Raw genomic sequence first — 13199 nt, 5'->3', positions numbered from 1 at the left:
AAGCACAAATGTTTACACCTCATTGACACTCATCATCTTTAAGGACAGTAATTTATAAAACGATAAATGCTAAAACTCAAATCAAATTTTTTTCGAGTTCAGACTTGCAATCAATTTATTTCCCGTTTATATTGATAGATAGAAGTTTAAATCAATATCAGAAAAAGAGATGTTAGCTTTATGCCTTTATCTATCGCTAACTGACTTACAATGAAACTAAGAGGTTGGATCATCTCCGTCAACACAAATATGTCACTTTAATAGCTTCAGGAATGTAATATATTGAGAAAACAATTGTCTGGGAGTTATTTCAAACTTCTACATTGTCATGCTTTAGAATCTTCCATGTGTGTATTCACCACCGCCCATGCATCCTCTTCAATAACACACCGGTAGCAGTTTGATTTTCTAGCTAGTCAGACGGCTAGAATCCCCGCTTTAGCTTCAGCTTTTGTAGGACTCATGGTTGTTGTAGAGCTAGTAATAGTCAATATATATTCGCCACCACTATTACGACATATCACACCCATAACAACTTTTTCATCTTTATGTGCGGCGTCAAAATTATACTTCACACCTCCTTGAGTTGAGGAATTCTATATCAAAGGAAATGTTATCTTCTCAACAATCTCTTCATTGGTTGTGGTACCATTATAACTCTCGAAATAACAAAGCATGTTCATCCCTTCCTGAATAATAAGTCAGTTGTTTGGAGGTGTGCCCTCAAATACATTTTTATTTTGTGCCTTCCATATAAATCGAACGACATCCAACTGCAATAGTATAATACTCTTCTCTTCATCTCCACTCCTCATCCTCGAACCGCACCTCTATCAGTGGTGGGATCCATGTCTCTTTCGCCATTTCACACGTACGACCCTGGGACCTCCAGGTTTTGGAGTTTATGTCAACATTATCGACCACCAAATGTTGACTTCGATACATAAGGATTAAACTTAATGTTTTCTTCACATGAACATTTTAACCCTTCGGGAGACTTGGTTTTTCCTTCCAAAATTGGTGCCAAGTGAAGCCGTGAGGTAATGTTGAAGAATGTTATGTAGATAGCATGTCCCTCTACATTGTCTGGTATAGTGATTTGGTAAAGAACTTTCCCATATTAATAGTTCTTTACCGAAACCCCTTACTTTCGACTAAAATTGGGGCATTCTATGATGTGATGCCAAGTTACTACAAAACCGTAGCAAATACAAAAATCGGGACTTCATAGATAAAATTGCAACAAGTTGACATAGGTGTGTTGTGAATTGGGATAAGTATTATTGGCAACAGTTTGTAGCATTTGTGACGCTTTTAGTACATCTAAATTAGTTTGCCTTTTAGTAGACCGACAAATTCTTATCGGCAACAGTTTTTTAAAATTGATAAGCAGAGAAAACCCAAAGCATTACAAGAGAGAAGCCGACAAAAATAGAAAGCAAGATAAACTAATTACAAATGATATCACCCCACCCTTTCCTAATTCCCACCGTTCCTCTCGTATCCGAACTAAGAATACGGTTCAACCCTTGCGGCAAATTCCTGATGTCCAGATGCGTCTCCCCATTACTTAACTTTATCTTCGATAAGAAGTCAGCTGCTTGATTCGTCTCCCGGTATACGTGTTTAACCACACAAGTGTCAAACCGGTCTCTTAATCTCTTCACTCGTCTCCACACCCGCCTCGCCTTCCACGGCACCTTTGGATTGGGACGCACAAAAAGATCCCAGATATTAGAGGAGTCTACCCCGACCTCAATATGACTAATTCCATATTCATAAGCCATTTTGAGGCCCAATTCAACTCCTTGGAGTTCATGAACGAAAATGGTTTGTTTCTCTACCCTTACTGTAGCTGCCTTTAGCACATCTCCTTCCCAATTTCGCATAATAACCCTATAACCAGCACCTTCCTCATCCAGTGCACCATCTGTGTTCAGTAAGAATCTTCCTGGACTTGGCCTGCTCGACCGACACGCCTTGAAGGATTTGTGGACCATTGAGATCGACAAATTCCAACGTTCAATCGTACATCTGTTATCACTTGTATCTTCTACTCGTTTCGTCGCAAAAACAAGTTTGATTTTAACTTCCTCTTTGAGCGTTGTGATGATTGCTGTTGCTGATTTATTTACATTCTCAAAGATCCGTTTGTTACGTTCTCGCCAAATATGATAGATGTAAGCATTCATCACCAGGCGGCCCAGCTTCGCTCCAATCGACTCACCTTTAAAATGTTGAATGCACCACGTTATTTCCTCCTTCCAGTTTTCAACTGTCTTGTGCCTATAGCCGAGTTGATAAGATTATCTCGTCGACAATATACACATAAGGAGTCTACAGATATACCCCATGCCATTAGTTTGTCCTTCGTTTTGAGCCTGAGCCAAAATGCCAACCAAGATTTGAAGCTACGGCGAGGTATACAACCAGGGCACCAAATTAGGTCAGTCCACTCGAGGAGGGTTCAACGTTGGCGTATTGCCTCGTATGTATCCTTCAAATTGTACTCTCCGTATTTACTAGGCACCCACACTAACTGATCTTCACTACTAGGATCTACTTCTACTGCTTGTGCTTCCTCCACTATGTTACCTAGCATATTGGCTATATGTCTTGGAAAGTGCCAGCCCTCCGGGTTTAGGAAGTCCGCCACCATCGCGTTTTCATGAAGATAGGAGTTATAACGAAAGCATTCTGCAAATGACTCGTGAAGAAGACCCCTTGGGTGCCATATGCTCGTCCAGAACTTTGTATCCTTTCCATCCCCAATCTGTGTGGTTACTAGTTGTTTTGCATGTTCTCTACTACTTAGAATCCTCCTCCAACACCACGAGCTATTGACTCAAGTTTTCATTGTCCAAAAATCGTGGTGCTTGATGAGATTAGTCCGAACCCTGTTCACCTAAAGAGTTGATTTACCCAAACAATGCCGTAAATTTGCTGCCTCAAACAATGCCTCGATGTTTCAGGTACCCAATCCTCCCTCTTTAGTTGGCAAACACTGGCAGTTAATTTCATTGACCGCCCGCTTTGGTATCACAAACACAGCAGCCCAATAAATTAACAAGCTGCTCAAGACTAGTTTAATCAAAAGTGCCCTCCCGGCATATGATAGAAGTCGGTTGTTCCAAGCCTGGACCCGAGTTCGAAGTTTGTCAAGGAGGAGTATACAGTTCGTGTAGGATCAGAACAACTGGAACAATCAAACATTTTGTGGCACTCACGACGCTTTTAGTACATTTAAAACAGTTTGCCTTTATATTGTGAATCAATTTATTTACACTTCGCATACACCAGGAAATTTATGAATCAAAATTATGAGGATTAATCACAATCATCATTACTGAAAAAAAACGGAGTAACAAGAAAATAAACCCAACCACCACTTCAGATACAGATTTCATTAATGGAGGTCTCCTCTGTTTCTTCTTCTTCTTCTTCTTCTTCTTTAATCTTTTTATCTTTCTTCTGCAATTAATCAAAATGACTATTGAAATTTTGAATTGAATGTAATAAAAGAATAAAGAAGTAATCAAAATGACTATTAATATTTCCCAAGTCCCATCTTCTTTCTTCTTTCCTATAAAACACTATTTCCTTTTTCTTGTTCTCCTCTTCATCATTTGTATGTTCTTTCTCTTCTTCATCATTCGTATGTTCTTCATCTTTTCTTAAATGTCAAAGTGATTGGTCGAGAAATTGGTTGTTAGTCAATCCGTTGTAATAATAAGTTCGAGTTTCTCCCTCTATATTGCTATTTTATATATCTTTTTCTCTTATAGTTCTTTGTCTCTCATCGGTCAACATGTGATGACAAACTCATTTCGAGTTAGATTGTCCGTCGATTTACACTCCATGCTACATTAGACATTAAATGTCTGATTCTTCGACGATGAAGTAAGGTAAAACGTGGAAATATCTAACATGCTAGTTTACCAAATGCCTTGGTTTCCATCTGATTTCCAGTTTATTACAATATGTTTTTGAACCATTGTGGACATTTCTTTTCGGATGATTAATGACATATTCACCAAACACCCCATGATAGTCGGAGACTATAAAACCGTAGCGAATACTGAAATGAAGATATCAGCGACAAAACTGTAAGTAATAATTTCGTCACGCCTTACCAAATTTTCGCTATTCCTTTCTAAAATTGCAAACAGTTGACATAGATGTGTTGTGATCAGTATTTTTATCGGCAACAATTTGTACCATTGGCGACGCTTTTAGTACATCTAAATTAGTTTGCCTTATATTGTGATTCAATTTATTTACACTTAACATACACCAAGAAGTTCTTGAAACAAAATTACTAGAAGCAAGAATCAAAACAAATTGGGACAATCAAACAAGTTAAATTTCAGAATTGAAACACAAATTCATCAAATGGGTAATCTGTAATCTAGTTTATTTAGTACCTTACTATGAAATTTTCCATTATTTTGGGGATTAATCACAATCATCATTAATGAAAAAAAAACAGAGTAACAAGAAAATAAACCCAACCACCACTTATGTAACAGATATAGATTTCATTAATGGAGGTCTCCTCTGTTTCTTCTTCTTCTTCTTCTTCTTCTTCTTCTTCTTCTTCTTCTTCTTCTTCTTTACTGATTTGAAATCAACCAACCCAATCAATATTGCTTAATACCCACCAAGTCATCTTCTTATCTTTGTTCTGCAATTGATCAAAAGACATGATTAATAAATCTTGTTCAATTAATCAATATGACAATTGAAATTTGAATTGAATGTAATAAAAGAAGTAATATTTTATAATAAAAGAATAAAGAAGTAATAAATCTTGGTACCTAATTTTGGGGATTGACTGAGAATCGAGGATTAAACATCATAATTCTTGGACCTGTAGAACCGAGAGCAATATGGACATTGAAAGTGCAGTTGCGGGTTCGTGATGGCACAGTAGTAGCTACAAAAATGTGTCTTCTAACGACTTGTATTTCAACAGTGATACCATCACCGGTGAAGACTTCAGGTTCCATATCTATGGCTGGGGTGGGAGCACCATTAGTGGTGGAGAAACCGTTAATTGTGGTGGGAGCATCATTATTGGTTTGGGGGTTGACTGATAATCGAGGATTAAACAATTGAATTCTTGGACCTCCGATTACAATAACGGCATTGAAAGTGGAGTTTCCGGTTACTGATTCTAAAGTACTAGTTACAATAAAGGCTGTTCCGATGACATTTACATGGGCAGTTTGAGTTACAGCCTCATCATCGATATTAAAGATGGCGGACATTGTGGCTGTGGTGGACATGTTGCCGGCGGCTGTGATGCCATCATTGTTGGAACTAGTGGTGGCTCCGTTTCTATTGGTGGTGGTGGGGTTGTTATTGGAAGTGCTGATTGTTAGTAAATATATTTAACCTTACATGTTTAAACTAATCATGTTATAAGATGATTATGATGAAATCAAATAACATGAACAAGTATACTTACATAAACTCCAAAAGATTCATAGAGATGAAACTTAATCACGGAAGCGTACCTTGATCCATAGCTAAAAGATGGTTGGGTAGGGTTGATCTTCCACTTGGTTCTTCTTCTCCTTAGAATCTCTCTTGTGATGAAGGGATTTCACACTTAACCAAAAATGTTGAGATTAGGAAGAAGCCCAAATGGGGACCATAACCCATATTTATAGACTTTTCTTTCTAATTTGGCCCCTCATCAAATTAGAAATCACTTAATGGTCTCTACACGTTTATTCCATGACACTTTGATACCTAGTAGTCAAGTCAATCCATATTAGACCACTTTACGACTTGACAATTTACTGAGATAGCCATACACATGTCTATACATATGTGAGCCCACATATATTGGAATTTCTTCCAACAATCTCCCACTTGGGCCACATATGCTATCTAGAAATGCGTACATCCTTATGAGCTCAAAAATGTGCTATCAAATATTAGGTATCCCAAACAATCTGGTCCATCAGTTGTGCTAGTATGGGATTAAAGGGACTTTCGTAACATTCAATCGTCACTAAATCCATCAGTAGTCACACATACCAACATAACCAAATGACATAGATCAATCATGGACGCGTAGCATGGAAATTACATGCAATGTGATCTTACCATGTCTATTTCCAACTTGTCCTACCGAAACTTTATTGAGATCGACCTTAACATAATATCACAGAGTGTAAAATAACTGAACACCTTATTTCTGCAGAAAATATCCAAAACATAGAGCAATGTCTAAATAACACCAAACCATATGTGTACAAACTCCCACTAAACCTTATTACCATATAGTGATATAACACCAATGAGAACAATGTTCTCATTAAACACCTTCGGTGTTAATCCCTCAGTTAGCGGATCCGCAATAATGGAGTTTGTCTTAATATGCTCTATAAGAAACCCACTCTATGTTCTTTTATTCACAACCGAGAACTTTATATTTTAGTTCTCATTGTTGTTAATATGAAACAAATGCAAAATAATTGTCACAATATGACTTTAATGGTATTTTAATACCCTTAGAATGACATTTTTAGTGACAAAATACTGCAATCCTAATCCAAAATTGGATGTCTTAAAACTGCTACAAGTTCTATTACATGATCCAAAAGAAGCTATGAGTGTTTAATTAACACTCTTCCTAACATAGCTCTTTCAGTAAATAGACGAATGTAGCCTTATACTGATTTTGTAATTATTTGCATCCACTATAGTCGGAATCAAATGCTTTATGATCTCCCAGAGGATCCGACTTCTTGTATGTGAGCATATAATCTTTATTTCTCTGTTAGTATTTGAAAACCCTTTTGGCTGCTTTCCAGTGATCCATTCCAGGATTACTTACATATTTGCCTAACATAACGACAATGAATGTTATATCTGAACGTGTACAAACTTGAGCATACATCAGACTCCCAACTGCTGAAGCATGGAATCTGTTGCATTTCTTTAATTTCCAGATTGGTTTGAGGGCACTGGTTTAGACTAAATTTGTCTCCTTTAGCGAGTGGGGGGTCTCGTGGTTTCGACATATAAAACCAGGAATACCAAGTTACTCCCACTGAACTTGTGATACACACAATCTTCAATAATATTTGTCTCAAAACCAAATGAGACTACAACTTGTTGAAATTTGTAGTACCACTGACGGGAAGGCAGCTTGAGCCCATAGATGGATTTCTTTAATTTGCAAACCATATATATTGTTTCATCAATGTCTCCATTGAGAAACGCCGTTTTGACATCCATTTGATGTAGCTCAAGATCACAATGTGCTACAAGTGCCATAATTATCCTAAAAGAGTCTTTCAAAGAAACCGGAGAGAAAGTCTCTTTATAATCTATGCCTTCCTTTTGAGTGAAGCCTTTAGCTACAAGACGAGCCTTATATCTCTCCACATTACCTTTCGAATCCCTTTTGGTTTTAAAAATCCATTTGCAACCAATGGGTTTATTACCTTCAGGTAATGGGACAAAATCCCAAACTTGATTGTCTTGCATAGATTTGTATTCTTCATTCATGGCGTTGATCCATCTTCTGTCAATCCACCAGTGTCCTCATGTTCTTGGAGATATACTACGTAATCATCCGAAATAGCACTTCTCCTCTCTCTGTTGGATCTCCTTAATGGCACTTCCTCTTGAGGTTGTTGAGTTTGTCCTTCAGGAACAACTTCCTGAACTGGAGTAGGGAGTTGTTCAACATTGTCTTATAAGGGTTCCAAATCTCCTTCTTCGACAATCGTACGCATGAAGATTGATACATTGTCAGAAGTAGTAGTAGGGATCACAATCGATTCCTCCAAAAAGACAATGTCTCTGACTTTATTTCTCCCCCCAAACTCAACATCCTCAAAAAATACTACAGTTCCCGTCTCAAAAATAGACTTTCTTGTGGGATCATAAAATTTGTAGCTCCTAGATCGCTCCGAGTATCCAATAAAGTAGCTGCTTATTGTTTTGGAGTCCAACTTCTTTTCATTCGGCCTATAAAGCCTTGCCTCAGATGGACATCCCCAAATATGTAGATGCTTTAGACTTGGCAGTCGCCCTGTCCAAAGTTCATAAGGTGTTTTAGCAACTGCTTTAGATGGTACTCTTTTAAGGATGTAAGCTGTTGTCTTTAAGGATCTATAGCTTATCATAAGCACTTAAGAACCAGTACCACAATTATTTGAATTTAAAGAAAGACTAAACTGATTGTTTCCAAATGAACAATGATAACCGAATTTGTCCAAAACAGAACTGAAACCAAATTCCGTCTGAATGACGGTACAGCAGAAATGTCTTTCAAATCCAAATAAAATCCAGTTCCTAATAACATCCTGAAATGACCTATTGCCTCGACCTCTACCGCCTGCCTTTCTCCCACATAGATGTATCTTTCACCATCAATTGGCTTTCGGTAGCTCAGACAACCCCTTCTTGGCACGCCAAGTAGCATACTCGGTACATTCTTTCTTCATATGCCCAGGTTTTTCGCAAAAGAAACAACCGTTTTCTTCCTTAGGCTTTTTTTGCTCTGGACCCTTAGCAACTTCATTATCCTTATTCCTTTTCTTGCCATTCCCTTTTGAGGTACTGGCCAAATGAGCACTTTCAGAGTTCTCATGCTCCACTTTTTCCTCTTCTTGCACACAATTTGAAATGAGCTCATTAAGAGTCCACTTCTCCTTCTGACAGTTGTAACTGACCTTAAATTGACCAAATTGTGCAGGAAGAAAGTTCATTACCAAATGCACGAGTAAGTCCTCAGACAGCTCGAGCTTCAGTGCCTTAATTTTGGAAGCTATATGAGACATCTTCATGATGTACTCCCTTATGTTTCCCTTGCCTTTATACCTCATAGAAGTCAGGTTCGCCAAAAGCGTTCCTGTTTCTGCCTTATCGTTCTTTTCATACCTTTTTTCGATTTCGGCAAGGAAATCAATGGCCTTAGTTACCTCAACAAAGATTGCGCCTCGAAAAGCTTCTGGAATGCCGCGCTTAATGATCATGAGACTCATGCGATTGGAGCGATCCCACCTCTCATAGTGTCTCCTTTCATCAGGAAAACTATCATCCGTAAGAGGGGCAGGTTGCTCCACCCTAAGTGCAAGATCCAGATCCATGCAGCCCAGAACGATCAGAACGCTCTCTTTCCAGTCCTTAAAGTTGTTCCCATTGAGAATGGGAATGTTGTTAGCATTCATTGGTATATTTGCAGCAACTACACAGAGAATAGACATAATAAATTTACATGTTCACATCATAACTAAAGTGAGATTTAAAATTTAAACAATAACTAGATACATAGCAGAATACCGAGCACAACATTAGCATCAAGCTTTGGACAGTAATACTAATTTGTAAGTGGTATCTCTGTTGCAGTAATCAAAAATAGACGATAAATCCTGTCAAACAATAAGTCTAACTTTGGACCGACTCATTATTCACATGGACACCTTACAATCATCTCACATTTATCACCGCATGTGTATATGTAGTTCGGCCAAATATTAAACTACCTTTGGGTCGACTTAATACCCGCATGAATTTACATACACACGACCTACTCCAACATTGTCATTGAACTAATCTACATAAAAGAGGTCACTTTGGCGATATTTTACTTCAATTAGTTCTATCGAATGTCGGATATTGTTTGAGGGATGTATCAGTTATTAGTTGGTTAAATTTTACAAAATAAATGTTCAAAAACAACTTTTAATTTGGTCTGTAATTGTCCCAGTCAGATCGGTCTAACACACTGACATGACACCTGACTCGGTCCGAGTCAGATCTGAGTCAGATCTGTCTGACTCAGTCCGAGTCAGATCTGAGTCAGATCTGTCTGACTCGGTCCGAGTCAGATCTGTCTGACTCAGTCCGTTTATCCCCACTTTAATGTGGGTAACGCCCCACTTTAAAGTGGGCCAGTAACTCATCCCACTTTAAAGTGGGGGCGTTACCCCACTTTAAAGTGGGGGTGCCGTTTAATTCCCCACTTTAAAGTGGGGAATTAAACCACCCTGTTTCCTTTTTTCTTTTTGTTAATAAATAAATAAATAAAAAACAGAACCGAACCTTAGTTTTAGAGCAAAATTTTGACTAATAAAAGATTTAATCCAATATCAAAATCTCACTAAAATATGTTACATTTTCACCAAATCTATAAAGCTAATTTTGATCCAAATATGTAATATGAATATGACTCAATTTCATACCCAAAAAATTGATTGTAAAAATAATCAATTGGAACCACACCAAATCTATATTGATCTAAATAATATATGTCAAGATAATCTATCTAATAATCATCCGAACTTAATTTTCATGGAAGATCATGTTAACCCCAAATTTTAGACGCATAACGTAACCTTCATATATTCAAAAGATAAATCAAATACCATAGACTCCTCAATTTCTCAATGAACCTTAAAATTGGAGTGGCTCTAGATACCAATTGTTAGTAAATATATTTAACCTTACATGTTTAAACTAATTATGTTATAAGATGATTATGATGAAATCAAATAACATGAACAAGCATACTTACATAAACTCCAAAAGATTCATAGAGATGAAACTTAATCACGGAAGCGTACCTTTGATCCATAGCTAAAAGATTGTTGGGTAGGGTTGATCTTCCACTTGGTTCTTCTTCTCCTTAGAATCTCTCCTGTGATGAAGGGATTTCACACTTAACCAAAAATGTTGAGATTAGGGAAGAAGCCCAAATGGGGACCATAACCCCTATTTATAGACTTTTATTTCTAATTTGGCCCCTCATCAAATTAGAAATCACTTAATGGTCTCTACACGTTTATTCCATGACAGTTTGATACCTACTAGTCAAGTCAATCCATATTAGACCACTTTACGACTTGACAATTTACTGAGATAGCCATACACATGTCTATACATATGTGAGCCCACATATGTGGAGGTGGTGGAGGTGATGGTGGGTCTGTCAATTCCATTGCCATTGGGATCATTTCTTTGGTTTTCCATCTTTTCTTTTCCTTCTCTCTCTCTCTCTCTCTCTCTCTCTCTCTCTCTCTCTCTCTCTCTCTCTCTCTCTCTCTCTCTCTCTCTCTCTCTCTCTCTCTCTCTCTCTCTCTCTCTCTCTCTCTCTCTCTCTCTCTCTCTCTCTCTCTCTCTCTCTCTCTCTCTCTCTCTCTCTCTCTCTCTCTCTCTCTCTCTCTCTCTCTCTCTCTCTCTCTCTCTCTCTCTCTCTCTCTCTCTCTCTCTCTCTCTGATTGATTTCTGATTATGCTAATTGAGAAAAGAAATTGAAGATCAAAGTTGAGCTTATATAAAGAACTAAAAGGGAAGTGAGCAAGAAGAATGAAACAGAATTTAGGGTTAGTTATTGGAAGTTGGAAAATTTGTAGCTAACTTTCTCAAATCAAGAATGTCACTAAAACTGTTTGTTATAATAAACCCATTGTTCTTGTTTTCAACAAATTAGGATAAAGAAGCAAATCAAGACTTCTCACAAAGTCAAAATTAGTCATACAAAGTCTGATGATGGAGGCTTAAGGGAGCCCCTATAGAACTTTCATGAGCGCATCTATATAAGGCATACTGTTTGTAAAAGCAAGCACAAATATTTACACCTCCTTGACACGCATCATCTTTAAGGACGGTAAATAAAACGGTTAATGCTAAATCCCAAATCAGTTTTTTCGAATTTATCAATTTAATTCCTGTTTATATTGATAGATAGAAGTTTAAATCGTTATTTATTTATTTTTCGCTCGTCAAATGAAATATATTATGTTTACGAAGTGAAGTCATATTCCAAGTCAAGTCCTAAGTTGGTTGCCTCTCAAACGTATGTCATGCCGTCCATGCGGGACACTCGAACACTTGCAACCTGATCGTTCGTTTGATAAATTTAACTACGCAGCTTACACTTTCTTATCTACAACGGGGATAATGAAAACTACGTTGAAATCCAAAATGGAAAGCTGGTTTGGCCGAACCACAATATTTTGCGCGAAATTTGATAGTCTATCTTGACCTTGTTCTACCAGGAGAACAACATTTTTCTTTGATTAAGACGAGGGTTATTCTTTTTATTCGCCCACTAAATGATGACCAGCTTCTCGCGTGGTCGCTCAAGTTACGCGAAATGTCGAGATGACCCTTTATCGTTGCTTCTGTCCGAATGTTGTCACCTTTATATTTTTCTTTCAAATTTACCCTTTCGTGTGTCATTCGTTGCAATTGGCTCCTCATTACGAGTTGTCTGGGGATTGTCACTTCTATTAATTGAGATTATTTCGCAAAGCCATCTTCTTTTCTCTTTCTTATAAAACACTTTTTCCATTTTCTCATTGTATGTTGATCTTCTTCCCCCAACTTAACTGAACATGTTCTCCTTCTTCTTTTCCTCTTCTTCAACATCCATATGCTCTTTCTTCTTCTTCAAAGTCAAAGCCATCGGCTGGGAAACTGGTTTTTGGTGAATCTGATGTAATGGTAGGAAGAACTCAAAATAAGGAAGGAGAACTCAAAATAAGATCTTTTGACCAAAATAGGGTTGCTTGAAGATTCCGAGATTGGCGATAGCAATGCCATTAAAGATAAAAAGCTTCTCTTCAATGTAGGAAGCAGAAGAGATAGCCAAAGGCATCTATTTGGAAGCATTTCCTACCTTGAAAACTCTTATGTGTTAAACGAGTTGTCGCCCACAATCTAGTTTTAGCCCAAAAATTCTCATTTTATTCTTGGCACAATCGTCCCCCCTTACCTTAAGGGTATGAAAGTACATTTTTGCAAAGAGAGTTCATTTATTAACCTCTGCAACATCCAGTATAATAATTTAAGATTAGCTTTCACCATATATGGGTTCGGTGCTTACTTGTACAATAGAGAAAGGTCTATTCATCGGGGGGATTGGGTTCGTCATAGAAATCTTTTCGGTTAGGGGTGTACTCGAGTCGAGCATTTAATGAGCTGCTCGAACTTGGCTCGACTATTGCTCGTGCTCGACTAGAAGATTAACGAGTACGAGCTTAACACGAGTCCAAAATCATGCTCATTCATGTAAGCGAGTTGATCTTGATCATTCTTTAGTGTATCCCGAGTTACTCGTGAACAACTCGTTTAACACACTACTATAATAGTACATAATTACGTATTTGAAAGACTTGTACATGGAATATCAACTATTAAAAGATTATTAGAATATGAATCATTAATCA

General features: G+C 37.6%; 2 protein-coding genes across 4 annotated transcripts; both read right to left on the bottom strand.

The window, feature by feature from the left end:
• Positions 1–1448: 1448 nt before the first annotated feature.
• On the bottom strand, positions 1449–2192 carry LOC147560449 (uncharacterized). The gene has a single exon (XM_086659289.1). The coding sequence runs from the start codon at positions 2190–2192 to the stop codon at positions 1449–1451; it is 744 nt and encodes a 247-aa protein (XP_086515415.1).
• A 2411-nt stretch (positions 2193–4603) lies between these two features.
• On the bottom strand, positions 4604–9281 carry LOC147560448 (uncharacterized). Of its 3 annotated transcripts, none has more exons than XR_015233730.1 (2): positions 5471–5620; positions 4604–4684 (listed from the first exon to the last, which is right to left on the bottom strand). XR_015233730.1 is itself a non-coding variant. In XM_086658025.1 (2 exons), the coding sequence occupies exon 1, from the start codon at positions 9231–9233 to the stop codon at positions 8397–8399; it is 837 nt and encodes a 278-aa protein (XP_086514151.1). In that variant the 5' UTR covers positions 9234–9281; the 3' UTR covers positions 4604–4684; positions 4818–8396. The 3 variants fall into 3 exon arrangements, 1 of the variants encoding a protein (XP_086514151.1); XR_015233731.1 differs by having other exon boundaries at positions 5520–5620; XM_086658025.1 differs by having other exon boundaries at positions 4818–9281.
• Between the last annotated feature and the right edge of the window lie 3918 nt (positions 9282–13199).

The sequence above is a fragment of the Eschscholzia californica genome, unplaced genomic scaffold (assembly GCF_041429995.1).
Source record: "Eschscholzia californica isolate CP2 unplaced genomic scaffold, dmEscCali1.0.p SCAF_2, whole genome shotgun sequence".
NCBI lineage: Eukaryota > Viridiplantae > Streptophyta > Magnoliopsida > Ranunculales > Papaveraceae > Eschscholzia > Eschscholzia californica.
This window is presented reverse-complemented; position numbering and strand designations above follow the sequence as displayed.

Excerpts from the sequence above, each read along its gene's own strand:
- LOC147560449 (XM_086659289.1), bottom strand. The coding sequence starts at position 2,192 with ATGAATGCTTACATCTATCATATTTGGCGAGAACGTAACAAACGGATC.
- LOC147560448 (XM_086658025.1), bottom strand. The coding sequence starts at position 9,233 with ATGTCTATTCTCTGTGTAGTTGCTGCAAATATACCAATGAATGCTAAC.